Source organism: Elephas maximus, chromosome 9 (assembly GCF_024166365.1).
Source record: "Elephas maximus indicus isolate mEleMax1 chromosome 9, mEleMax1 primary haplotype, whole genome shotgun sequence".
Taxonomy (NCBI): Eukaryota; Metazoa; Chordata; class Mammalia; order Proboscidea; family Elephantidae; genus Elephas; species Elephas maximus.
This window is the reverse complement of record NC_064827.1, coordinates 929,875-952,686: the sequence shown is the minus strand read 5'-3', so window position 1 is coordinate 952,686 and position 22,812 is coordinate 929,875. Positions and strand designations below refer to the sequence as shown.

General features: G+C 63.3%; 3 protein-coding genes and 1 long non-coding RNA gene across 13 annotated transcripts in view; 1 reads left to right on the top strand and 3 right to left on the bottom strand.

Moving 5' to 3' along the window:
• Nucleotides 1-3,090: 3,090 nt before the first annotated feature.
• On the top strand, nt 3,091-6,893 carry LOC126083033 (uncharacterized). 2 transcript variants are annotated; one of them, XR_007518698.1, is made up of 3 exons: nt 3,091-3,415; nt 3,702-4,827; nt 5,032-6,893. It is a non-coding gene; the product is annotated as an uncharacterized LOC126083033 (long non-coding RNA). The 2 variants fall into 2 exon arrangements; XR_007518697.1 differs by lacking the exon at nt 3,091-3,415 and having other exon boundaries at nt 3,611-4,573; nt 4,672-4,827.
• A 338-nt stretch (nt 6,894-7,231) lies between these two features.
• On the bottom strand, nt 7,232-9,234 carry NRARP (NOTCH regulated ankyrin repeat protein). The gene is made up of 2 exons (XM_049896346.1): nt 8,326-9,234; nt 7,232-7,314 (listed from the first exon to the last, which is right to left on the bottom strand). The coding sequence occupies exon 1, from the start codon at nt 9,167-9,169 to the stop codon at nt 8,825-8,827; it is 345 nt and encodes a 114-aa protein (XP_049752303.1). The 5' UTR covers nt 9,170-9,234; the 3' UTR covers nt 7,232-7,314; nt 8,326-8,824.
• A 3,611-nt stretch (nt 9,235-12,845) lies between these two features.
• On the bottom strand, nt 12,846-14,195 carry LOC126083423 (uncharacterized). The gene is made up of 2 exons (XM_049897212.1): nt 13,427-14,195; nt 12,846-13,234 (listed from the first exon to the last, which is right to left on the bottom strand). The coding sequence occupies exons 1-2, from the start codon at nt 14,193-14,195 to the stop codon at nt 12,846-12,848; spliced, it is 1,158 nt and encodes a 385-aa protein (XP_049753169.1).
• Nucleotides 14,196-14,528: 333 nt separating this feature from the next.
• Nucleotides 14,529-22,812, bottom strand: part of EXD3 (exonuclease 3'-5' domain containing 3) — a 201,929-nt gene continuing 193,645 nt past the window's right edge. For 6 of the 9 annotated variants that reach the window (XM_049897194.1, XM_049897193.1, XM_049897192.1 and 3 more), the window contains 3 exons: nt 16,566-16,659; nt 15,277-15,315; nt 14,529-14,927 (listed from right to left, as the gene is read on the bottom strand). In XM_049897194.1, coding sequence (XP_049753151.1) covers nt 14,614-14,927; nt 15,277-15,315; nt 16,566-16,659 — 447 coding nt within the window. In that variant the 3' untranslated portion in view covers nt 14,529-14,613. Of the gene's footprint in view, nt 14,928-15,276; nt 15,371-15,429; nt 15,510-15,576; nt 15,678-16,565; nt 16,660-22,812 lie in introns of those variants that run through there. The other 3 variants (XM_049897196.1, XM_049897201.1, XM_049897202.1) reach the window with 3 other exon arrangements.

Here is a 22,812-nt window from a genome sequence, read left to right as displayed (position 1 = left end):
CTGGTTCTTTAGACGCTCAGGAATCCAGTCCATTGTTGAACAGCCTGGATTCTTAGAAGGTTCTTGAGCACAAGTATTTAAACCTAGAGTGTCGAGCTTATTCTCAGCAGGAAAGAACAAACAAAGCAGAAAACACAGCTGGCGTTTTCCATGACCTAGGGACTTCAGCTGTAACTCTGTGCCAGAACATGGCCTGTGTGGTGATCCCCACCAGCAGAGGTGTGGACTGCCCCCCATCCCCCAAATCTTCTTCCTCTAGAATATAACCCTGAGCATGACACAGAATAAAGACTACATTTCCCAGCCTCCCTTGCAGCTGGGTTAATCATGTGGCTAAGTTCTAGCCAAAGGGATGTGAGCAGATGTGTCCTTGCTCTCCCTGCCTCCTCTTTTCTGTTGGTTGGAAGACAGACTTAATGGCTGGATCCGGGAAGCCACCTTGAATCATGTGACTGAAAGGCCTACACAGCGAGCTCTGGACGTCCTACTTAGCTCCTCTGTGAGTGAGAACTACACCTCCATCTTGTTTAAGCCACTTCTGTTTTGAATGTTCTCGTATCTCTTTGGAAAGTTTATGGGATGTTTTGGGCTTGGTTCCCCTGGGGGCTTCTGCCCATGGAGTGACCAGATGGAACTGGGTGCAAAGAAGGAGGCCTACAGACCTGCAGAGGTGGCTTTTCTCCATTGGGGCACCATGTACCCGGTATAAACCAGGCCTCAGGCTCCTGTCTGAGCAGGCAGAGGCAGCAAGGACCAGGGTTTGAAGGCATAGGTGCTCCATCAGAAAGGGGTGGGGTGGGAGGGAAGCGACTCTGGTAGCAGCCTCCACCCGGACTGTGGGAGCTTTGCCCCCGTAACCCCTTCCTCTGAGGAGTCCCTGAGGCTCCTGGCTCCATGGGGGGATCTGGTAGCACCCTGTACATAGCCCTGAGGGATGTGCTCTGTGTCCTGCCCATCTGACGTGTGACGCATGGTGGCCATGTGCACAAAGCTGTGATGGACACTTTAGTCTTGCTGACCCTCCACTCTTGTTGACTCTGGGGGGCCTAGAAAGCCCTCCTTTTCCTATTCGACCAAACCAGAGAATAGCACATTGTCACAGGTCACTTGAGGAGGATGGTGAAGGCTTCCACAGGCCCCAGTTTGGATCTCAAGACAGCATCTCCTTCTGGGGACTATGGAAGCCAGAAGCCTCCGGGGGCTAACACACTTGCCTCTTCCTTTGACACGTGGCTGAGGATGTACCATCAGTGTTCCTGTTACTGAACCCTAGATGGGCCCTTGTCCAGCAAGCTCAGACTTGCCAATTACCTGGACACCGATCTTTGAAAAAGTAACTTTATTGCAATGCGAAGAGCAAGGAGCCAGGAGGAAGTCCTCAGATCTGGCTCCCTGAGGTATGGGGAAACAAACAAAGAAACCCATTGCTGTCGAATCTATTCCGACTCATAGTGGCCATACAGGACCCTACAGAACTGCCCCATAGAGTTTCCAAGGAGTGCCTGGTGAATTCGAACTGCCAGCCTTTTGGCTAGCAGCCATAGCACTTGACTACTACACACCACCAGGGTTTCTGAGCTATGGGGAAAAAAAAAAGGCAGGGCTTATATGTGATTTGGGCAGCAAGATGGTGGCCGCGCAGGCATACTAACCAAAACCCACTGCCGTAGAGCCGATTCTGACCTATAGGGACCCTATAGGACAGAATAGAAATGCCCCATAGAGTTTCCAAGGAGCGCCTGGCGGATTCGAACTGCCAACCTCTTGGTTAGCAGCTGTAGCACTTAACCACTATGCCACCAGGGTTTCCACAGGCATATTGGGCAGGGAACATTCTAGAAGGTGTCCAGGAAACAGAATGGGGTCCAGATGATGATTTTCCTTCCGATTCATTCCACCTGTGGCTGTGTCTGCTGTTGACGTCAATTAGTGGTCACAGCTGGCCCTTCTGGGCATTCAGGGTGCTGCAGATCTGGCTTGGGCTAGTTTAAGGACTACTGGAAATTTACTGGCATTCATAGGGGTCCTCCCTGCTGCCTGCACTCAGGGTTAGGGCCGCCCCTGACCGCTTGGAAACCCTGCACAGTCAGCCCCTGGTGTCCTGGTCCATGTGCCTCCCCCCGCCCCAGTGGCTGTGTTCCAACTTGGGCCAGTTCAGCAAGGACCATCCAGGGTCTGCTGGGCACCTCATCCTGTGGCCACTCAAGTTTGGGAGCCCGGGTTACTCTCCTCTCTGGGCTTTTCCTGTGGGGATCTGACATGCTGGGTCTGCTCACACTGAGGAGAGGCTGGGGCGGCTCCGGCCGCGGCACTCCTGCTCGCTCAGAGCTGGCCTCCTGGTCCTGGGCGCCCCTGGCCTCACCTGGCCACCCCCGTCTGAACCCTCTTTCTGTCCCTTCAACCCCCCCAGCCCTCGCGCAGGCTACTGAGTGGCCAGGAGCGCCCCTGGTCACCTCACCCGCCCCCGCTCCGCTGCGCCGTCCAGCCGGTCCCGGCTCCTCGGTGCCCCCAGCACAGCGGATAGGCGGGGTGGGCTCCAGCGCATAGCGGGGCTGAACCAGTCCGGGGGTGTCCACAGACCCCAGGGGCGGAGCGGACGCCTGCGGGCCCTGGTCCTGCCCGACTGAGCCGGAGCCGCCGAAGGCATGCAGGCGCAGTACCGGCTGCGGCCACGGGGCGGCAGCACAGCCCGGGCCTCGGCGCGCTCCTCCGCCGCGCGCACCACAGGGTCTTCAGCCGGCTAGGGGCTCGGGCCTCGGGGTCGGGGCGCGGGCCTCGGGGTCGGGGCCCGGGCCTCGGGGCGCTGGGCCTCGGGGTCCGGGCGCTGGGCCTGGAGTCGGGGCGCTGGGCCTGGGGTGGGGTGCTGGGCCCGGGGTGGGGCGCTGGGCCCGGGGTGGGGCGCTGGGCCCGGGGTGGGGTGTTGGGCCCGGGGTGGGGCGCTGGGCCCGGGGTGGGGCGCTGGGCCTGGGGTGGGGCGCTGAGCCTGGAGTGGGGCGCTGGGCCTCGGGGCGCTGGGCCTGGGGTGGGGCGCTGGGCCTGGGGTGGGGTGCTAGGCCCGGGGTGGGGTGCTAGGCCCGGGGTGGGGCTCAGAGGTGGAAGAGAGCAGATCCGTGGCAGAACGCGCTATACTGCTCGCCCGGAGACCTGCCGCCCCACTGCCCCCCACCTGAGAGAGTCCCTGAGTCCGGAGAGGTCGGAGCCCCCAGAAGGGACTGACGAGGCGCGGCGGGAGCGGAGGGGGTCGGGGAGAGGCGCCCCAGCTCCTCGGACAGGCCCTGCCCGTCTCTGTCAGCGCGGGGCTGGGGGTATCCGCGGGCCCGGCTGCTGAGACCCGTTCAGTCCACGCGTCCCAGGCCGTGACCCCCGAACAGAAATGACAGCTGGTGTCCACCCCTCACACGCCGGACGGAGAAGGGTGCGCGGGGGAGGGGCGGGTGGCCCCTCTGTCGGTCGCTAGGGCGCCCTCACGGCCGGGTGCGTTTTCCGGGTGCGAAGGCCCCGCTCCCACCCAGCCCGGTTGGGCGCGTACGGGCCTTTTGTGAGTGCCAGCCCCCCAACCATGAGGACCCCTACCCACCCCTGCCCCGCCTGCCCCCCAACCCCCCCAGCCTCCTTAGCTGCCTCCCCTCGCCCGGCCCCCCCAGCTTCCTCGCTTCGACCCCACCGACCACTCCCCCCGAACCTCCCCTGGCCCTCATTAGCATAGCAGCTGCTCGCCGAGCGGGGACTCGCGGGAAGGAAAGGGCAGAGGCCCCGGGAATGAATGGGGGCTGCGGCTTTGGAGCAGCAAGAGAAGAAAGACCGACAGACGGACGCAGAGGGACGGTCAGACGGACAGCCAAGCAGAAGAATGAGTCCAACCGGGACAGGGCAGGCTGGGCCGGATCCCTGTGGGTGGAGGCCGAGTGGGCCAGGGTTGGGGAGGGCGGCAGCCTGGAGACCCCCAAAGCCTGGGCAGGGGCTGATCTGGGGGCTGACAACCCCTCTCTGCCTGCGTTCTCACATCCCAGGCACTGCCTTTGTCCACCAGTGGTCCTTTTTCGTCCTTCAGGGCCCTGGTGGACCCTGTCTCCTACTCCAGGCTGCACTTGGCAGCAGTGTTGCCCTGCACTTGCTCCTTCATCCTGGAAGAAGGCCTTTGGGGGACAGGCCCTCCCTCTCCTCCTCTCCACCCTTTTCCCTGGCCCCCCCCAATCCTGCCCTCCCTCCTCTGGCCAGCCCCTGCCAGGCCTGCTGCTCAGCACTTGCTCTGGCTGACACTTCCTGGACTTCTGGGTCTCTCTGGGTGTCCAATCCAAGTGACCAGGGTCAGAGCCCTCCTGCAGCTGGAGTGGGGTAGGGGCAGGCTATGGGGTGGGCCATGCCCTGGCCACTTTGGTCTGTCCCTTCTCTCCAAGGCAGCCACCCAGGGACCAGTCCTGCCCATCGCCCCTCTTCTCTGGGTCCCCTCAGTGTACCCTGGATGAGACCCTCAACTACCCTCCAGAAGCCTGGCAGTGCCTCCTGCACCCCACTTGCTGATCAGGGTGGTCAGGGCAGAGAGGCCCATTGAGGGGGACTCAGAGCCTTGGAGGTGGGTCAGGACTGTGGGATGTGGCTGGGGGCTGCTCCCCTCTCACCCTGGCCACAAAGAGGCTTCCAAAGACCAGCACAGATGCTTCCACCCCGAAGGCCTGTGTTAGGAGGGATGGTGGGACTCCCCAGCAACACCATTGGCCAGCACCTCCTGATACCACACTGCCCTTGGCCCCAAATTCCTGTCTGCTGAGCACAGAGGAACGGATCAGTGGAAGTCACTGCTCGCAAGAGGGAGGCAGGCGGTTACCGGTGAGAAAACAGGCACCAGAGGCTCCCTGGCCACGCCCTGTTCCCCGGGGCTCCAGGGAGGATGGGGCCTTCTGCCTCCTGCCCCACCCCTCACTGAGGGTTGTGCTTGGCCACTCTGCGGCAGGGCCGCACTAGATGTGATCTCACTAGATCACTAGGTCCATTGTGGCCTTACTAAAAGCGTGACCTCCCTCTCATTCTTAGGACCTGCTGCTCCGGGTTCCCTCCAAAGACAAGACTGTGGGCTGTGCTCAGTCCTCTTCAGACAGAGGGTGACACTGCAAGACCCGTGTGCCAGGGACCTCCTTACAGCGCAGGCCTCGTCTCTGCAGCTTGGGCCTCACACTGTGGGAAGAACGAGGCTAGTTGCCTGGTCACTGAGGGGGTCTGCCCTAGAAGAGAGGCTTCAGGGAGGCCATCGTGCCATTGGTCACACCCTGGGGTGCCTTGTCCTTAGCCAGGAAGGGGGGGCACAGAACAGCACCTGGGGGGCAGCCAGCCAACCCCCAACTCGGGCTGCAGCCTGAGCCCCCGCCTCTTCCCAGCACCAGGTTTGAGCTGGGCTGCCTTCCTCTCTCTCCCAGGCCAAGAGGGAGGACTGTTCCCCCAGCCAGCAGCACAAAGCCTTCCTCAACCAAACATAAGCAGTCTCCCAGGCCTGGAGTCCAGTGGCTGCCATGTGCTGGAGGCAGCCTGGGGCCATCTTGGCTGCCCAGTGTCTCTCCATGGAGGTGGCACTTCCAGGGTGGAGTGAAGCCTTGGGCCAGGGCCCCACTCACCCACAGGCTGATCCCAAGAACAAACATGACCTTGGTATTTCAGCAGCTGTACCACCCTCATCACCACACTGGGGGGGGGGGGGCGGGTGCGTAGATGGCGGCCCCGTCCGTCCCTTGCACCCAACGGCCCGTTTTGAGCTCATTCTGGCATTTGGAGATGCCCGTCATTTCCCAGTTCCTGTACCAACTTGTCCCAGTCTCCCACCCCCCAACCCAGCCTCAGGGAGGGTCACATGGATACCTGCCTTCCAAGCACTCTTTCCTGTCAAATACCCCACTCTCTTCTGGGGCCACAAGAACCCTGGACTTCTGGGGGTGTTTGAGGACCAAGGAGCTCATCTTGTAGGCCAGCTCTGGGGACAGTAAATGCCCTTTTAACCCAGTGGAAGTGCACTCGTGAAACTTGGGGGAACAGAGTGGGGGGCGCAGAGCAGTAAGTGGCGGAGTATGTGTGGTCAGAGTGTCAGGAAGGCAAGCTGCAGCAGGGGGACACTGTGACAGGCAGGGTGACGTCATTTGGCTGCTCTGAGGAGGGTCACAGTATTACAAGGAGAGAGTCGAGACCTCGTAACTCACAGGTAACCTTGGTTTGCCAGTCCCCCAGATCTCCTCTTTGTAGGCTACTGTTGCTGGGAGTGGGGTCCCTCCCCAAAGGTCAGGGCATTCCCCTCTGGACCCCCATGCTGGGCCCCTGGTCCTGGCAGGCTTCTCAGGAATGGGCCAAAAGTCAGGGTTCCCCTTGTGTGCTCTGAGAATAGGCCCCCTGCCCCGCTGCTGTCGTTGCACGTAAGGCAAGGCTCAGCCCAGCACCTCCCACTCTGCCCAGCCAGTGCTCTCCGGGACGTCTTCTCTGATCCTGAGATGCCTGTGGGACGGTAGCTGCATGAGCACCCTTCTCCTTTCCAGGAGTGATCAACGGTGTGGTGCCCCAAGTTTGAAGGGTACTCACTCTGTGTAGCAGCCCAGGGAGACAAGGGGGGCCTGGCCTCCTTTAAGGGCCCACGACATCTTGGCAGGTGGGGAACAGGAGAGCCTCAGCAGAGACAGGGTTGTCCCTTTCCATTGGGACTTCGGTGCCTTTGCTGGCAGTCAGAGAAAAGGGGCTGAGATGCTCCTGGGGGTGCCCTCTCTGGGTCCCCATGGGTGGGATCGGGCCAGCCTGGGTGTCGCACTCCTACAAAGACACAGTCTTGGCTCAGAGGTGCCGGGGGATGGGAGGCAGGCTCCAGGCTACCCCTATTGATTCCTACGGTGGGGGCATTGTGTAGTTACCACCAGCGGACCGCGACCCTGACCAAGAAGAACCAACAAAGTTTGTTTTTAATATAAAAAAAAAATCAATGAAAAATTTATTTTAAATTTTTCATGCTGGGCTACAAGTCTCTATCGTACACTTGGGAGGTGCTGTCAACTTTTATCCAGTTAGCCGTGACCAGACAGGACAAACACGGCTTGGAGTAAGCCTAAAAAGTCTCAACATTAATTAACATAATTAAAAAGGTATTTGCATCTAGAAAAAATATACAGAAAAGCTCCCTGCGGAGCGATCTGTGCCTCAGTGTCACTGCCTGGGTCTTACTCGCGGCCATCTCTGCTCCCCACACCGGCGAACAGACGCCCCCGTGCGCCGTGTGGCCAGCCCTGCGCAAAGGCCCGTCCACCTGTGTCCTCGCAGCTCCCATTTCGGCACGAAGGGTCAGCAGCACCGCTGGGAAGGGGAAACCGCATTTAAATTTGAATGTCCAGCCTCCCTTTTATTTCCCGGGATCAAAACAACGAGGGGTGTGGGGTTGCATAGAAAATTGGAGCCGCGGCGACCGGGCAGGGCGCCTTTGGGGACGGACAGTGACGCGCAGACACCGCCTCGCCCCGGGGCCCCTCTCCCACGCAGGGTTTGCGGCTTCGAATCCGGTCCCGGTAGCTGCGGGGCTGGGGGGGCTGCCGGTCCTTAAACGCGCTCAGAAATTCGCACAAGAGCTTCACAGTCTATAGGCATTTTATAAAAATATAAATATGGGCACACGCTGTTGCCTTCACAACGATGGACACAACGCCCTTTAAAATTGGGTTTATAACCAAGATTCGAAACATACACCTAGAACTTGGCTTAAAATATGTTAATATTTTATATTGTCATAAATGTTATGACATTTAATTCTGGCAAATCCATTTACTTTTTAAAAAAAGTGTGCAACCGACTGTTACCTACGATAGAACTCACTAGAAAAGGTATCGTCCCCGCCTCCCGTCGCCCCCATCGCCGCCACCCGCGGACACCGACGCGCTCCGAGGCTCCCGCGGAAACTGGGAGACCCGTAGGTTTGGGGTTGGTGGCCGTTCGCGGGCTGGGGGTGGCGGGGGAGCGCCGGGCCTGGCGCCTCCAAAACTCACACGAAATTGTTCCAGAGAGGGGGCAGGGGCGGGGAAGAGAAGGGGGAGCCGGAGGAAGGGGGAACAGGGCTGTGGGGGTTGTGAGAGGGCAGAGAGGGTGGGCGGAAGGGGGGAAACGATGGGGTGCAGGGGAAGTGCACCGGGGACCCATCAGGCGGGGCGGTATTTTCAGTGCAACGAAGAACTGGCAGACTCAAGTTTTTAGTTTTAGGACTAGGAAAAAAAAAAAAAACAAAACCTATGCCCCCCGAAACCACATCGACCACGCACAATATTTTCCAAACAAAAACACCAGGCGCACGAACGTCACCGACAGATAGACACATACATGATAAATAGCTGAGAACGACCCAGCGCGGCAGGGCTCCTCCTCGGCAGGGGCCCCGCGCGGGCGGCAGGCGCGTCCTGCTGGGGGGGCCCCCGAGTCCGGCATCCCCCCGCTGTCCGCCTTTCACCTTCGGAAGAGAACATTTCGAGCCGAGGATCCGGTATCTCGGGATTCCGAACTTGCTGGTGCGAGACTCAGATTTCAAAGGCGCTGGAGCCTCCGCCCCCACCCGAAGGCGGCGGGGCCGTGAAGCTCGCTCCGCCCGGCGCGCCGGCCCCGAAGGCCCCGGGGGGGCGCTTGGCCTATGGAGCTGCCGGGCCGGGAGGAGCAGGCGCCGCGGACACGGACGCTCGCGCCGGATGCCGGGTTCGTCGTGGCGGGCACGGGGCTTCTGGCTGGGCTGGCGACCCTGCGCACACCGAGGTAGTTGGCGGAAAGGTACAGCAGAGACGACACGGGCCCGGGCGCGGGCTCCTGGGCGCAGGGTCCGGGCCGGGCATCACCGGCCGCTGGCCGCGTACTTGGCCTTGGTGATGAGATAGAGCACGATGTCCTGGTGGCCGCCGAACGCGGCGATGTGCAGCGCGCTCCAGCCATCGCGGTTGGCCAGGCGGATGTCGGCGCCAAACTTGACCAGCAGCTTCACGAGCTCCAGGTTTCCGTCGATGACCGACTGGTGCAGCGCCGTCTGGCCCTCGGGCCCGAACGAGTTCACGTTGAACTCGCAGTTCGTCATGTTCTGCAGCAACGACTGCAGCTCCTGCGTGTTGCCCTTGCGCACAGCCTCCTGGAAGATGCGCTGCGTCTGGGGCGCGGAGCAGGTGGATAGCTCGGCCTGGCTCATGCTGCCGCAGCTCCCGGGTCGGGGGCCGGGGCCGGGGTGGGCCGGCTCAGCGCGGGCGGCGGCTGCGGCGCGGGGCCCCGGCTGCCTTGGGGCGCGCCGGGGCGCATGGAGGGCGTGCAGCCGCCCGGGCCCCGCACGCCGCCCCTCGTCGCTCCGGGCGCTCGGGGCCGGGGGCCGCCGCCGCGGGGCCCCCGCCGCATCCAGCCGCGCCCGGGCGGGCGGGCGAGCGGGGGCGGGCGCTGCGCTGGCGAGCCGCTGGCCTGGCGGCGGGGACGGCGGCCACCGCGCGGTCCCCGGTGCCTGGGCTGCTCGGGCTGCGGCTCCACTCGCGCCTTCCCACGCGCCGCTGCACTCCCGGGCGGGTCGCGCCAGGCGCCTTTTACGTGCTTTATATTTGCATGACAATGGAGGGCCAGTGACGCTGGCGCCGGCGACGCGGCGATTGGGCAGCGCCCACGTGGGGGCGGGGCGCGGCAGGGCGGGGCGCGGTGCCGGGGGCGTGCCCGGTGCGGCGGGGGTGCTAGTAGCCGGCCGTGCGGGGGCGGAGGAGGCCAGGTGGCCGGAGGGGTCCCGCTCGCTCCGCAGCCTGTGTCCGCGGGTGTCACCCCCCCGCCACGTTCTGGCCCCTCAGCGTCTTCTTCGCACTCGTCCTGCCCACCCTCCCTCGGGCCACCTGGGGAATTGCAAGCTCTCTGCTCCAGGCCGGAGGGCGACCTCGTGGCGCCGAGGGCTGCCGATCCTGGGTGGGGGGCTTTGCTGGCATCTCAGCCCCGGGAACGGAGGACGAGAGACAGGACTTGCTGAGCACTTCTTGAGCGGAGGGGCTGCCTCCTACTCCCAGGAGGGCCCCCTGTGCGGCCCCAGCCCACTGGTGCACAGAGGCAGTAAGCCAGGCCCAGCCCCGGCCCCTGTGTGCACCCCAGGGAAGCTGCCCTCGCGCGTGGCTGAGCCAAACTCCCGCCCTGTGTTTGGAGGAGCCCGCGTTCAGCAAGGCCTGGCCGTCTGAAGTTTTCACCCGCGCGGCATTGAATCTCCGCACTGAATACCCACGACCCCAGCCCTGAGGCCAGCAGTCTTGTCTTCCTAAAAGCCAAGGAAGCAGAGGGCTGGGGACGTCTTCAGGGCGCCCTGAAACCCTCCGCCGTGCCCCACTCCACATCAGCATGAGGGCAAGACCTGCAAGCCTGGCCAGGTGAGCGGCCCTAGGTATAGCCAAGGGCTGACCTGAGAGGACACTCAGGAGAGACTGTTGCAGGCTGTGACAACCCTGTTTTATTGACCACATGAATACTGGGAGGCAGGGCCGGCCCAATTTCCTCATTAGGCTGCACAGTTTATAGCTCATCTGTGGTTGCTGGAGAGGAAGGAGGAAGGACTTCTCAGATGCCGCCGCGGCTGCAGAGGGAGGCCCCGGGAGGGCGCAACACGCCGAGACTTGCATTCCTTCAGAAGCTGGGCGGGAAAGCCAGGCAGCAGGAAAGACAGGCCCTCAGCCTGGGGAGACCACCCTGCTGGGGCCAGCTCGCCCGGGGTGTGGGGTGGGGACCCTATGGGCGTCTGCCTGCTGCCCCCATGCCCAGTACCCACGTGGGTGTGACCCCACCCTGCTCGGCGCTCTGGGAGGGGTCACAGCTAAACCAGCAGGAAAAACTGGGCGAGGCTAACCATGCTTGCCGGCTGTCTGTCCAGCTGCCCCCAGACCTGACCCTGCTGACTGGGACAGGGCCACACTGCCCCTGGGGTCCCCTGGTTTCCTGGTGGCCAGGCTATCTGATGTCAGGCCCAGGAGCAGAGTCCCAGGAGAAGCTCAGTCTGGGTCTTCCCAGGCCTGGTCTAGTCCGTTCTGCTTAGACCTGCCCCCACTCCCAGAAGCTCTTGGGCTGGTGGCTCAGGGTTGTCCCCACCCTAAAGGTGGGAACATTGAGACTTAGAAGGGGACCCTGTCCAGCCACAGATGGAGGTCCCAGCAGGGAGGCAGGGGCCAAGGCCCAAAGCCTGGTCAGGGCAGGGGGTCCCATGACCTCGGCAGGCCCAGGGGCCCTGATGACACAGGAGTGCCTTGGCCTCCTGAGGGCCTTCTTTGGGACCCCGGGACCCTGGTGGGCGTGGTCCATGGAGCAGCTGTCTTCAGGCCCCTCCTGATGGCTCCCACACAGCCTACCCGTGGTCCCACGGTCATGGGAAAGCCTGTTCACTTGGCCCAGGGCAGCTGTGGGGAGGGGGCTGTGACCCCAGAACCTGCCCCATCAAGGGCCCAGAATCTACTGCTGTTGGACTGTGAACAGCCCCTCAACCTCACCCAGATGGGGGACAAGAAGGGAAGGAGGAGGCACCTCTTCCAGGAGTCTGGGCCTCACTGTGACCCCATTTAGAAATGAGAGGCCTGGAGCTCAGGAAAGCAGCCTGGCTCAGGTGGCTGCAGCCACAGGGGAGCCCTGGGCTGGGCACGAACCTGCTGGGCCAGGTCCTGGCCTGCCAGGCATTGGCTGCCCACTGCCCACTGTCCACTCCTCCCTAATGCCTCGGCCTCACCCCGGCATGGGTGGGGGTGGGGCTGGACACTGAGGGGAGGGCTCCCAAGACACAGGTGGCTCCGTCCTGGTCTTGGTCTCTCTCTGCCAGCCCTGGAGATGGGGGGATGCAGCGGCCCAGTGTGGAGGGACGATAGAGTGGGTGAGGCCACCCAGGGCCCTCAGCTGGCTCCTCCCTCTGGGAAGGCGGGAAGATCACCAGCAGGCCTGGTCAGAGGAAGGGCACCTGTGGGCCCTGTGGCCTCAGTGGGTAGAGCCTGGGAGAAAGCCCTTTGACGCCCTGCGGCAGGCGGCAGACAAAGGGGCCTGTGAGCTCCGTGTGGGAACTCAGCCCCACCACAGGCTGTGGAGTCGGCGGCCTGGCGGGTGCCCCAGCCGAGCAACCTAGTGGCCAGCAGAGAAGGGAACTTGTGTTCTGAGCCACTCAGCCCCACACCCATATCCCCATGGCGTCTACATTTGAGGCCACGGGGTTGTCAGGTCTGGGAACCGGAGGCTTGGCCAAGGATGGAAGGAGGGGGCAGCAGGGCACCAGCCCGTCCTAAATGTTTGCTGGATCAAGCCCATCCCAGAAGAGGACACTTCGTCCAGATGGGTCAGTGGGTGGGAGGAGCCCCTTCGAGCCCCCAGCATGGGCCATCATGATCCTCACTGTGGTCCCCTGCAAACTGGCCTGGTCCTCTGCTCTCCAAGAGCAGGGCTAGGCAAAGAGAACAAAGTCCTGACGGCGAGGTTGGACTCTGGCCCCCTCCATTGCCACCTGGGCCTGGCCACGAGGCCCTGTAGGTGCCCTGCCTGCTGCCCTGGGCACTGGCCTGGTTCTGACCCCAACATGGGGGATTTGGAAGGGCCCCCCTTCTCCCTCTAAGGACCCCCTTCCCATCCTTCCCGGGGACCCTGGCAGGGCAAGGTGGCCAGGGCAGCAGGGGCAGAGAGAGGGGAGAGGGCAGCTGGCCAGACCTGGGCTGAGGCCCTCCGCCACCTTCAAGGCACCACTGGGCACAGAGCGGAGGGTGAGCGGCCGGCAGTGGGGGCGGGGCCTCCAGCTAATTCATTAAAATGTGTCGGGGAGCGTGGGAAAGAGAAGAGTGTTTCTTCCCAGCAGCCCAGACACCTGGTGGTAGAAGGCCTTGAGAGGGTAGAGATCAAATAACAAACACGGCCGGGCCAGGCCTCGGAGGAAGGACGCCTGGGCAGGAACTGCCGCAGACAATCGCCGCGCAGGCAGGCGGCTCCTTGGCCAGCCGGGCACTGGGGCCAGAGCCCACCGTCAGCTGGCCGCTGCCAGTCGAGCCTGCCCCTGGGGCTAGGAGAGCATCACCCCGCTCCGGAGTCTGAGGTGAAGGACCCGGCACTAGCCACCTGGGCCTGATGCCAGGCAGTCCGGCCTGAGCCCCAGAGCCGGGAGGAGACCGCCATCTGCAGCTGGGTCCCAGCCTTTCCTTGGCCATCCTGTCTGCCCAGGGCCAGAGCAGGGCCTCCAGGATGCAGCTGGGCGGAGGGAGCTGGCCCCCTGGGCTGCTTCCTCTTGGTCCTAGAGAGGTAGAGAGCAGTGGTCACTTCCCTGCCTCACCAGAACGGGTCGTGGGCCCCTCTCGAGAGGGTGGCCCCTCAGCCCCGCTGGGTCCTGCTTCCCTGTTCACCTGCATGCCCCACCTGACCCATCTCAGCCCTGGGGGCCCCCAGCAGGACCGGGCAGTGACCACAGGGGAGGGCTGGCTCTGACCTGGTGCCCACTCCTCCAGCATCGACCTTGAGTGAGCGGCACCCAGCAGGGCCAGCCTAGTGGAGCGGGGCTGGAGGAGACTGCCTGGCAAACCTGTGATGCACTCCTCAGACTGGAGCCCCAGCCCTGGCTGTCCCTTCCCTGCCACCGCCCCCCCCCACCCCAGCTGCTCAGACAGGAGAACAAATGCCAGCCCTGGGATGGCCAGGGTCCTGCCGGGAGGCCCCAGAGCAGCCGGAACCTGTACACCTGGGGCCTGCAGGTGTGAGGTCCTGGGCTGAAGGCTGCCTGAGGCTTCCGCCCACCCGCCTCCTCTGCCAAATCTGAGCTGGTTTCCTTCCGCCCAGGCAGGAAGTGCAGGAAGGGGATGTGAGCGCGAGGGGGTGGTTCCTGGGGGTGAGATTGGAGGAGGCCCGAGAGCAAGCTGGCACCCACCCTGAGACACTGGCCACCCTATCCCAAGCCCACACTCCTGCCTGGTGCCCCTCCCCCAGGGCCTCAGCCCCCAGGGCTCCCTGAATGATACCCTGTGTCGTCTGACCTCCAGAGGGGTCAGGAACAGACCGTGTGACCCGCAGAACCTCCTTCCTCTCCAGCCACAGGGCAGGAGCAGCCACCTGGCTGTGAGTGCTGAGTGCCTGGAGCAGCTGCTGCCCTCCTGGGAGGAGTCCTGCCTGGCCATGAGAGGGACAGAGGGGCCCCTCCTGTGCCAGGCCTCATCCTTCTGGTTGGGACAATGGACGACTTCCCAGATGAGGATAGTGGCCATGGTGCCCCACCCATCCCTCTATCCGCCTTCTGGGTCCACTCGAGTCCTGTTCCCCAAGGGAGCTTCTCCCTCGGTCTGTCCATCCTCCTGGGATCCCATCAGGCCCCGGCAGCACAGCAACATTGGCACTCCTTGGGGTTGGAGGATCCAGGGCAGGCCTAGCTGATGGAGGACAGGGAGGGCCCCGTCTTGCCCAGCCTGGAGTGCTGGGAGTGGGACTGGCATGTGGGTGGGCCACCGAGAGCACATGGCAGCCTGTTCCCTCCACCCCCAGCTCAAGGAGCCCTGTGGCCTCAGTGTCACCTTGGTCTGGTCCTGGACCTTGCCAGGTGGGTGTACCGCCCTCTCGGTGACCCCCTCAACACGTGGACGGAAACACTCAGCAGCCTGCAGGGTGAGTGTGGATCCAAGACCACTTTTATTGCAGGGCTTCCTGGGGCCCAGCCTGTCCTGGTGGGGCTGCCAGCCGGGCTGGGGGCTCCAGGACCTCGTGGAACTTTGCAGTCAGGCGGCCCAGATGGGAGCCCTCCCAGAAGACCTTGCCGCAGCCTGTGCAGCAGTAGAAAGGCCACTGTCCCGGGCGCCACAGCACACCCACTGGGACCCCCGCCAGCTGCAGCCGAGTGCCATTGCCCAGCGTGGCTGGCGTGATGGTCTGTAGGTCTGACGTCTCCAGCCAGCGGCATGGCGGGTCGTAGACACAGTCCTTGGGGGTCGGCTCTGGTGCTGAACCTGGACAGAGGGAAGAGGCCACCGAGCCTCCAGCTGAGAGCCAGCATCCCCAACTGCTGTGCCCAAGCCCACGTGGGGTCCGCCTGGCCCCCTGGCGGCTTTTCCTGAGCTCCCCCATCCACACAGGCCCTCTACCGCCCCCACCCAGGAGTTCCTTGGCTCATCAGCCCTCTATCCTGGGCCCTACTCCCCAGCTCTCCCTGGCCAGTGCCCCCCGACCCTGCCTTGTGGTCCCCTGAGAACTGGGTGATCCCTCTGCTGGACCAGGAGACAAACCCTGTAGCGGGGGCCAAGGTGCCAGGGCCCCGGGGAACAGCGACTTCATCCTCGGCAGGGGCCCAAGGCTTACCTGTCCCCTGCCCATCCTCACTTGGGGTAGCCTCTTCACCTGGTAACAAGGATGGCAGTGGGTCGTGGGATTGTCCTGTCCACACCCCCAGCCCCTGGGGCACACCATCAGCAAAGAGGGGTAAGGGAGGGAGAACTCAGAGGAAACTCACACCTTGGAAAGTTCTTGGGGCTCAAAGGTCCCTGGGAAACACGTTCTGGGCTCGAGATGGGTTGATAAGGGCACTTGGGGGCCTGAGAACGGTGCCGGCACGGGCGGGGGCGGCCCGTTTGTGGTGATGAGTAGATAAGCCTTCTGCCAAGGAGCTGGTTTCGCAACCAGCCAGCACCAGGCTGGGCCGAGTGGGGGGGGGAGGGGCGATGCTCCTGGCTGGTGAGATGCTCAGGACCTTGGATGGGGACCTCCAAAAGGCCAGCAGCAGGTGGGAGGCCCGCCCTCCGTGTCTACCCTGCAATGTGCCTGGCAAACGTCTCTTCAACAAAGCTCCAGATTAACTGCAGTGGGTCTGAACGGCTGAGACCCCCTCCCGTCCGAGGCTTCCATACCAGGCATTGCCCAGGATGGGATAAGTGCGAACTCCTGGGCGGGAATTCAAGGCAGCCAACCTCCAAGGGGCTGGATGGGGGTGGGCACAGGCCATGGGGGTACGCTGTGGAGGGCTGGGGGCTGCCAGAAGCCCGGGAGAGCTCTCTGCTGAGGTGGGCAGCACTCTCTCGGGAAGGCAGGAGAAGGGAGAAACCTCTTTCTAGTTTTACAAACAGGAAAGCCGACTGGGCTGTCGGAGTCCCTTGGGTCCCTTGGTAGGAACCCCCCTGGCAGGGCAGGGAGAAATCGGGGGGCCAGCTGGTGCCCACCCTCCTTCATGTCTGCTCAGGTGTGCCTATTTGTTATTGGGTGTGCATGTAACTGCATGTGTGTATGCATGTGAGTTCATGGTGTGCACATGCGTGTGTATATGGCGTGTGCATGTGAGCGGCTGTGCACGTGAGCAGGTGAGTGTGCACCTGTGTGCATGGCACATGTGACCAGGGTAACCAGCAGCTATGCAGGGCCCACCAGAGGAGGTGGGGACAGCACACAGGGAGGTCACTGAGGGCTGAGCCTCGTGCTGCCTGCATGGTGACCTGGGGCGGGGCCTCCCTGCCTGGCACACAAGGGTCCCTTCCCAGCATGCACCTTTCCCTCCACCACCTGACCAAGAAGCTCAAAGCTGGGCTGCCTGTCCCCACAGAGCCCACGATCGACCCTTTGGGGCTCGGGGACCGGCAAGGCTGCACCTGTGCCCTCACCTGTGCTGCTGGAGGCTTCCTGGTGACCGTTGAGCCTCATGAGGTGTTTCATCATGTCCTTGGAGACCTTCAGGTACCGGTCACAGTTACACACCTGGGGGGGCACAGGGATTTGGTCTGAGCAGGGCCTGGCTCCCCGAGCCCTTGTGGCTTCGAGGAAGCCCAGAACCATGCTCGGTGCCTGCAGCTCTGGGTCTGCCGATCACACACCCCTCCCCTCTCAGCCCAATGCCCCGCAGCTCATGTCCACCACTGTGGTGCCCAACCTGGCTGTGCAGCCCCTCGAGAGCTGGGCAACCTCTCCTGCTGTGAAACCTGCAAGGCCCTGCCATCACCCTCCCCCACCCGAGCACAGTCCCCTGGGCACTGCTGCCCCCGAGGCATCAGGAAGGACACCGTGATGGCTTCCATACAGTGTCCTCATCAGGAACACGTGGTGACCCTGACGCCAGCCTGTGACGTGTCTGGGTGACCTCCACAGGTCCTGTGAGGAGCTCACCCTTTGGCCCCAGCAATGACCCTGAGTGGGGCACCAAGGCCAGATCCAGCCAGCACTGGGTGCCCTGACCCCCATCGGTGACTGCACCTGGCGGGCGGGCTGCCAGTCCTGCTGCCCTTCTGCTGATGCCACCCCAGGCACCATCACTGCCAGGACAAGGAGCTGGGCCTGGACTCGAGGGTTCCCTGACAAGGCAGAGCCCGCAGGGCCCCGATTCCCACACAGGTGCACGCAGGTGCCCTGGGGACACACACAGGCACTTCCCAGATCCCTACCCAGGGAGCAGGGCCAAGGGCAGGGCCCAGAAATTCTCAGGACCGCCTGTGCAGAGGTGGTGGGAGGGGGCCGTGGTCATGCCCAGAGTCCTGCCTCCCGCCCCCCCTCCCAGGGCCCTGAGATGAGAAGACATGGAGCCTGCAGGTGGCTGCTGCGGGGGACTGGGCCTCAGGTGTGCCCACAGCAGGGCGGGGTCCATCCTCCCCCACTGCCCTTCCCCATCAGCATTTCAAAAACTGGGGAGGCTGCACTCAGGGTGGGGGGCTCATTGCTGCATCTCCACTGGGTGCTAGCCTGGCTGGGACAGGGCCTGAGGCTTAGCTGTTCCCCAGGCAGGACCCTCCCTCTGCCACTGGCCCCAGCTGTCCACCAAGTGGCTCCCTGACCATGGTGGAGGCACCTGTCCCCATGAAGACCTCCACCTAGCCTAGACGCTGGCCATGAAGGCTGCTGTGGGTGTGCCCTCATGGGTCACAAGTCCAGGGGTCTTCCTAAGGCAGTGGTACAGGTAGAGGGCCCCCGCTAGGCCTCGCTGGGGAAGGGGCTGAGAGGGAGTGGGTGGCCCTGCATCCACCTGCTGCCCAGGGTACAGCTGCAGTGGCCCACTGGCCCTGGGCTCAGTAGGGTGCTGAGATCCCCACAGGACGTGGTCAGGCCAAGGTTGGCTGCCAGGAGGTGAGGGAAGGGGTGTCAGAGCCGCAGGAGGTGGCTGGGGTCCGAGGTGGGCCGGCAGGCTGGCTGGCCAGCTCACACTGAGTCACTGCCTGCCGCAGACAAGCACCCAGTCCTTTCTGCAAGGGCCTGGCCCCACCCTCGGGAACCACCGGGGCTGGTTTTCCCACGGCAGCCGCTGCCCGCTGGCGGGCCTCACCATCACCCAGTGCAGCTCCCTCCCTGGCTGGAAAGGCCGGTTCTGCCGCCCGCCTGAAGTGCCCGCCCTCTCTGTGCCTGGCCGGCTGCCTGAGGGACAGGCCTGGCACCAGGACCTCCCTGTCCATCCTGGAGCCCCGGCGGGCAGTGGCCACGGCCCAAGGGAGGCTGCCGGCCCTGCCCTCTAAAGCTTACTGTCCGCTATACATGATAGGTCTGTGGGAAGGACACCTAGGTGATGCAGCCTCCATCCCTCCTCCACTTTGAAGAAAGAAGGGCTTCAAGGGGCTGAGTATGGCTCACGGTCACAGGCTTGGGTGGCAGAACCCCTGCACAGGGGTCTCACGTGGCCCTCCTCACTCAGCTCCCTGCGTGGGAAGGCAGACCCCCAGCTAGGGGGCCATCAGGGCTGGGCAGGGATAAGAGGGGAGCCCAAGGGTCCCTGGACAGAGGCCAAGAGCCCACCTGGGTGCCTGTTGCCCACAGCTCCTGCAGGTTGGGGCCCAGCCCCCTCCTCCCCCCTCCCCTTCCTGCAGTCTGGGAGCCTCAGGGTGCGGTGGCCACCGCCCCAGAGCCCGGCTGGTGGGAAGGGCCAGGGGCGTGGGAGGGCCCAGGTGAGTCCCTGGCAGGAGGGGCTGGGAAGGCTCCCAGCTCCCGGTCCCAGGGGTCCGCCTGCACACTGCGTTCCCACGGCTCCCACTGGGAGGCTGCAGAAGGCCGCTCAGTGCCAATGCCCCACTTGACTCTGAGGACTGCTGGGGGCGGTGGACACATGGCGCGTCTCCTGGGACCAGGTCACCAGCCTGGATCCGCTGTGGACCCTGGGCCAACACTGTCCCCGCCCCACAGCCAGACAGGGCACTCGGCCAGGGTGAGGCTTCATCCAGGGGTCCCCTCTGGAGCCCCTTCCCCAGCCCAGACCCCAAGGAAGAGCGTGGGAAAGGGCTGCTCTGGCCACTTCCCCCAAGCTGGGGCCAGTCCTGGAGGTGTGAGGTGTCCTGAGCCTTCAGGCTGCCCCTCACCTAGGCTTGGCAAGTATGTGAGGAGGAGCTGCAGCAGTACCCGGGACTCCTGCCTGTGCCTCTGACCACAGGCAGGGACTTGGCGGGTGTTCCCAGGGTGCTGGAGGCTCTCTCAGCAGTGAGCCTGGGAGCCAGGCCCACGAGTGTCCCTCAGCGCCCTGGGAGTCCAGGAATTCCCAGCCACACCTGCTAAGGGGAGCGAGTATGATGACAAAACCAGAGCTGAGCTACAGGCAAGGTCACGGCATTTGTCCTGAACCACGTCTCCAGGAATGTCTGTGTTCCCTCTGCCTTGGGCGCCCCTGTACTGTACAGCCCCCTGCCCTCGGTGCCCCCTGCCCCGAGAGCCCCCCTGCCCTGAGCACTCTCCTGCCCCAGGTGCCCCTTGGCCAGAAACACAGGCCTGTGTGCCTACAGGTGTCTGCTGAGCGCACATGGAGCAGTGTGTGTGGTTGGTGGGATGGTGCCTCTCACAGGAAGCACGGTAGGCCTCCCAGGGTGTAGTCCTGCCTACACACACACTCACACCCTAAAGAGCCTGGGACCTGGGCCTCTCTGGGGCAGACTGAGGGTGGACAGGGACGCCTGGTATGGGGCCTGAGAGTGGGCCGGGGGTATGGAACATGGCCTGCCCAGGCTGGGAGCCGCTCCCCAGGTCTAGCAGCCAGGCTGTCCAGGAATCCCCAACCCGTTCCCCCAGCCTAACAGACATCCATCTACCAAGAGGCAAAGCCAGGTGTCCGGGTCTGAGGGATCCCCACCCTGCACCCAAGCCAAGTGGTTGCCTCCTCTGGAAAGGGCTGGTGGCGGGGGCGGGGGGGGGGGCGCAGGGGGGCGGTACAGGCCATGAGAGGCCTCCTTGGGCTGTTAGGGACCTCCTGCTCCCCCGTGGCCTGTCACTAAGTGGCCCTGCCCCCACCCCCCTCACGGCCCTCCCAGTGAGACCAGGTGAGGGTGGGAGCTCTGGGCCCTGGTGAAACTCCCCTGGAAGACCCTAAGTTGGGATCTCTGACTCTACAGTCAGCTGGAGGGTGGGGTGGCCCGAAGTCTGTGGTGGGGGTGGTGGTCCACAGGTCTGCCCTGGGAGGGGGTGGTCCACAGGCCTGCAGTGGGGTGGCCCACAATCTGCAATGGGGGGGTGGCCCGCAGTCTGCAATGTGGGGGTACCTGGGACTGTGGAGCTCTGAGCCTCAGAGGGAAGGGCTGCTTGTGCTCAGAAGTCGGGAAGCACACAAAAGCAAAAAGAACACGAGGGGCCCGCCACCCAGTGCCCAAGCCCAGGGGGGCTTCCTGTGTCTCCTAAACCTGCCCACCAGCCCCTTCGGGCTCCTACCCCTCCATTGTCCCGCACGCTTTTCCCAGGGTGGGGCCAGGCTGGGCCAGCATCCCTGGGTGCTTGCCCATTTGGTTCTGAGCGGCAGGTTCCAGGCCTCCCAGACTGTATCATCCATGCTGAACCCCGGAGCTACTACCCCCAACAAATGGTCCAGCCAGCAGGGCCAAAGGGCTGAATGAAAAGCCCTGGGGCCTCGCTTGGGGGTCTGCCTGACACCTCCAGTTAGCGTCTGGAGGAAGCAATCAGGCGCCAGCCGCAAGGCCTGGGTCTGCCCCACACCTCAAGCTCCCACGATGTCCTGAAGGCCGTCTGGGAGGAAGAGGGCAGCCAGTGGCGGCAAGGGACCTGCAGCGCTTACCCACAGGACCCTGTAAGCCCCTGGAGTGGGTACACCCATGCTCGTTCTGGGCCTGACAATGGCAGGGTGTGTCTGGAGTGAGGCCTGGTGGGGACCTGGGCAGGGCAGGAAGGAGGCCAGCCCACAGCTGAGAGCCGCAGGGCCTGTGGAGTGTGACCCCCAGCTCCATGGGCCTGGGGCACAGCTGGGTACAGAGGGTACAGGGCCAGGTCCCTGGGCACCTGAGATGTCATGACTACTAGGTGGGAAGGTTTTAAAATCCAACCAAAGTGCTCTTCTGCTACGAACTGAACTCAAGGACCCGAAGGGGTCTCCCTGGCTGGGCACCCGTGACCAGTGACAGCAGCTCTGGCAGGGCCCTTGCCCACGCCCTGCCCCTTTGGCCCAGGAAGGGCAGTTCCCATGGGCCCCAGCCCCTCCCCCCACCGGTCACTGCCCTGATCCCCTTTGTATGGCCCAGACAATGTCTGCTAAGACAGAGCAGACGATGGGCAGTGGCCCGTGGTGCGCATCCCCAGGGGAGTCAGGGATGGTCCATGCAGGCTCTCCCTGTGTCAGCCACAGAGCCAGGCCCTGGTGCCCATGAGGACAGGCTGTCACACGTGCAAAAGAGGCAGGGTCCCCGATAGGACCACCTTTGGGCACGTGTGTGAAGGAGCATTTGGGGGTTGAGTAGGGAAGGATGGAGACACAACAGTGCTGAGCATCCCAGTGATGGGTGTATGCACGTGGGTGAGTGCCAGGAGGTGTGTGTAAGTGCATGTCAGGAGTGAGCACAGGGTGTGTGTGTGACTGTAAGCTGTGTGACACGGGGTGTGTGAGTGACTGTCAGCTGTGTGACACGGGGTGTGTGAGTAACTGTCAGCTGTGTGATACGTGGTGTGTGTGTGACTGTGTCAGCCGTGTGACACGGGGTGTGTGACTGCATCAGCCGTGTGACACGGGGTGTGTGTGTGTCAGCCGTGTGACACGGGGTGTGTGACTGTGCCAGCCGTGTGACACGGGGTGGGTGTGTCAGCCGTGTGACATGGGGTGACTGTGTCAGCCGTGTGACACGGGGTGTGTGTATCAGCCGTGTGACACGGGGTGTGTGACTGTCAGCCATGTGACACGGGGTGTGTGTGTGACTGTCAGCTGTGTGACACGGGGTGTGTGTGTGACTGTCAGCCGTGTGACACGGGGTGTGTGACTGTGTCAGCCGTGTGACACAGGGTGTGTGTGTGACTGTCGCACGAAGTGTACATGTGATTGCATGTCAGTGTGTGACTGTGATTGCGTGTCAGGTGTGTGACACGGTCTGCGTGTGACTGTGTGTGTGACATGGAGTGTATGATGGCATGACCACGTGTGGACTCCTTGGCCTGATGGCTTCATCACACCATCAAGAGGGTTTCAGGAGTATGTCCTGGGGCCACCCTTGGGCACTCCAGCCCAGCTGCCATTTTGGGGGGTTCCTGGAATAACTGGCTCTGACCAGTGAGCCTGCTCTCCAAAGAGATGGATTTTGGGACTTTTCCACCAAAGGCTGGGCTCAGAGATGACAAGAGTTAGACAAAGCTGACCCAGCTGCATGTAGTCTCGAACTACTGTGCCCCCTCCAAGTCCAGGAACCTCAGTCTCCCAGATATGCCTGGCCCAGCCAGTTCCACCTCCTGCCGCCAGGGACAAGAGGACCACACCCCGTGCCGAAAACTGTGTGAAACCGGAGCCTGGGCCACAGAGCCCGCCCCCAACCGCGACTGCCAAGCGGGCTAGGGATGGGCCCACGACTGGCATGTGGTGCCCTACAGGCACCTGCACCCCTCCTCCGCCCCCAAGGGGGGCCAGCGAGAGCTGGGGCGCATCTTACAACCACTCCAAGTATCCTGGGCAAAAAGCATTTCAAA

What these genes read in the sequence shown, in the direction of transcription:
- NRARP (XM_049896346.1), bottom strand. Translation starts at nt 9,169, where the DNA reads ATGAGCCAGGCCGAGCTATCCACCTGCTCCGCGCCCCAGACGCAGCGC.
- LOC126083423 (XM_049897212.1), bottom strand. Translation starts at nt 14,195, where the DNA reads ATGGCCACTATCCTCATCTGGGAAGTCGTCCATTGTCCCAACCAGAAG. An exon ending in GCTGGAGGAGTGGGCACCAG is followed by an intron (nt 13,235 to 13,426) that starts GTCAGAGCCAGC and finishes CTACCTCTCTAG; the next exon opens with GACCAAGAGGAAGCAGCCCA.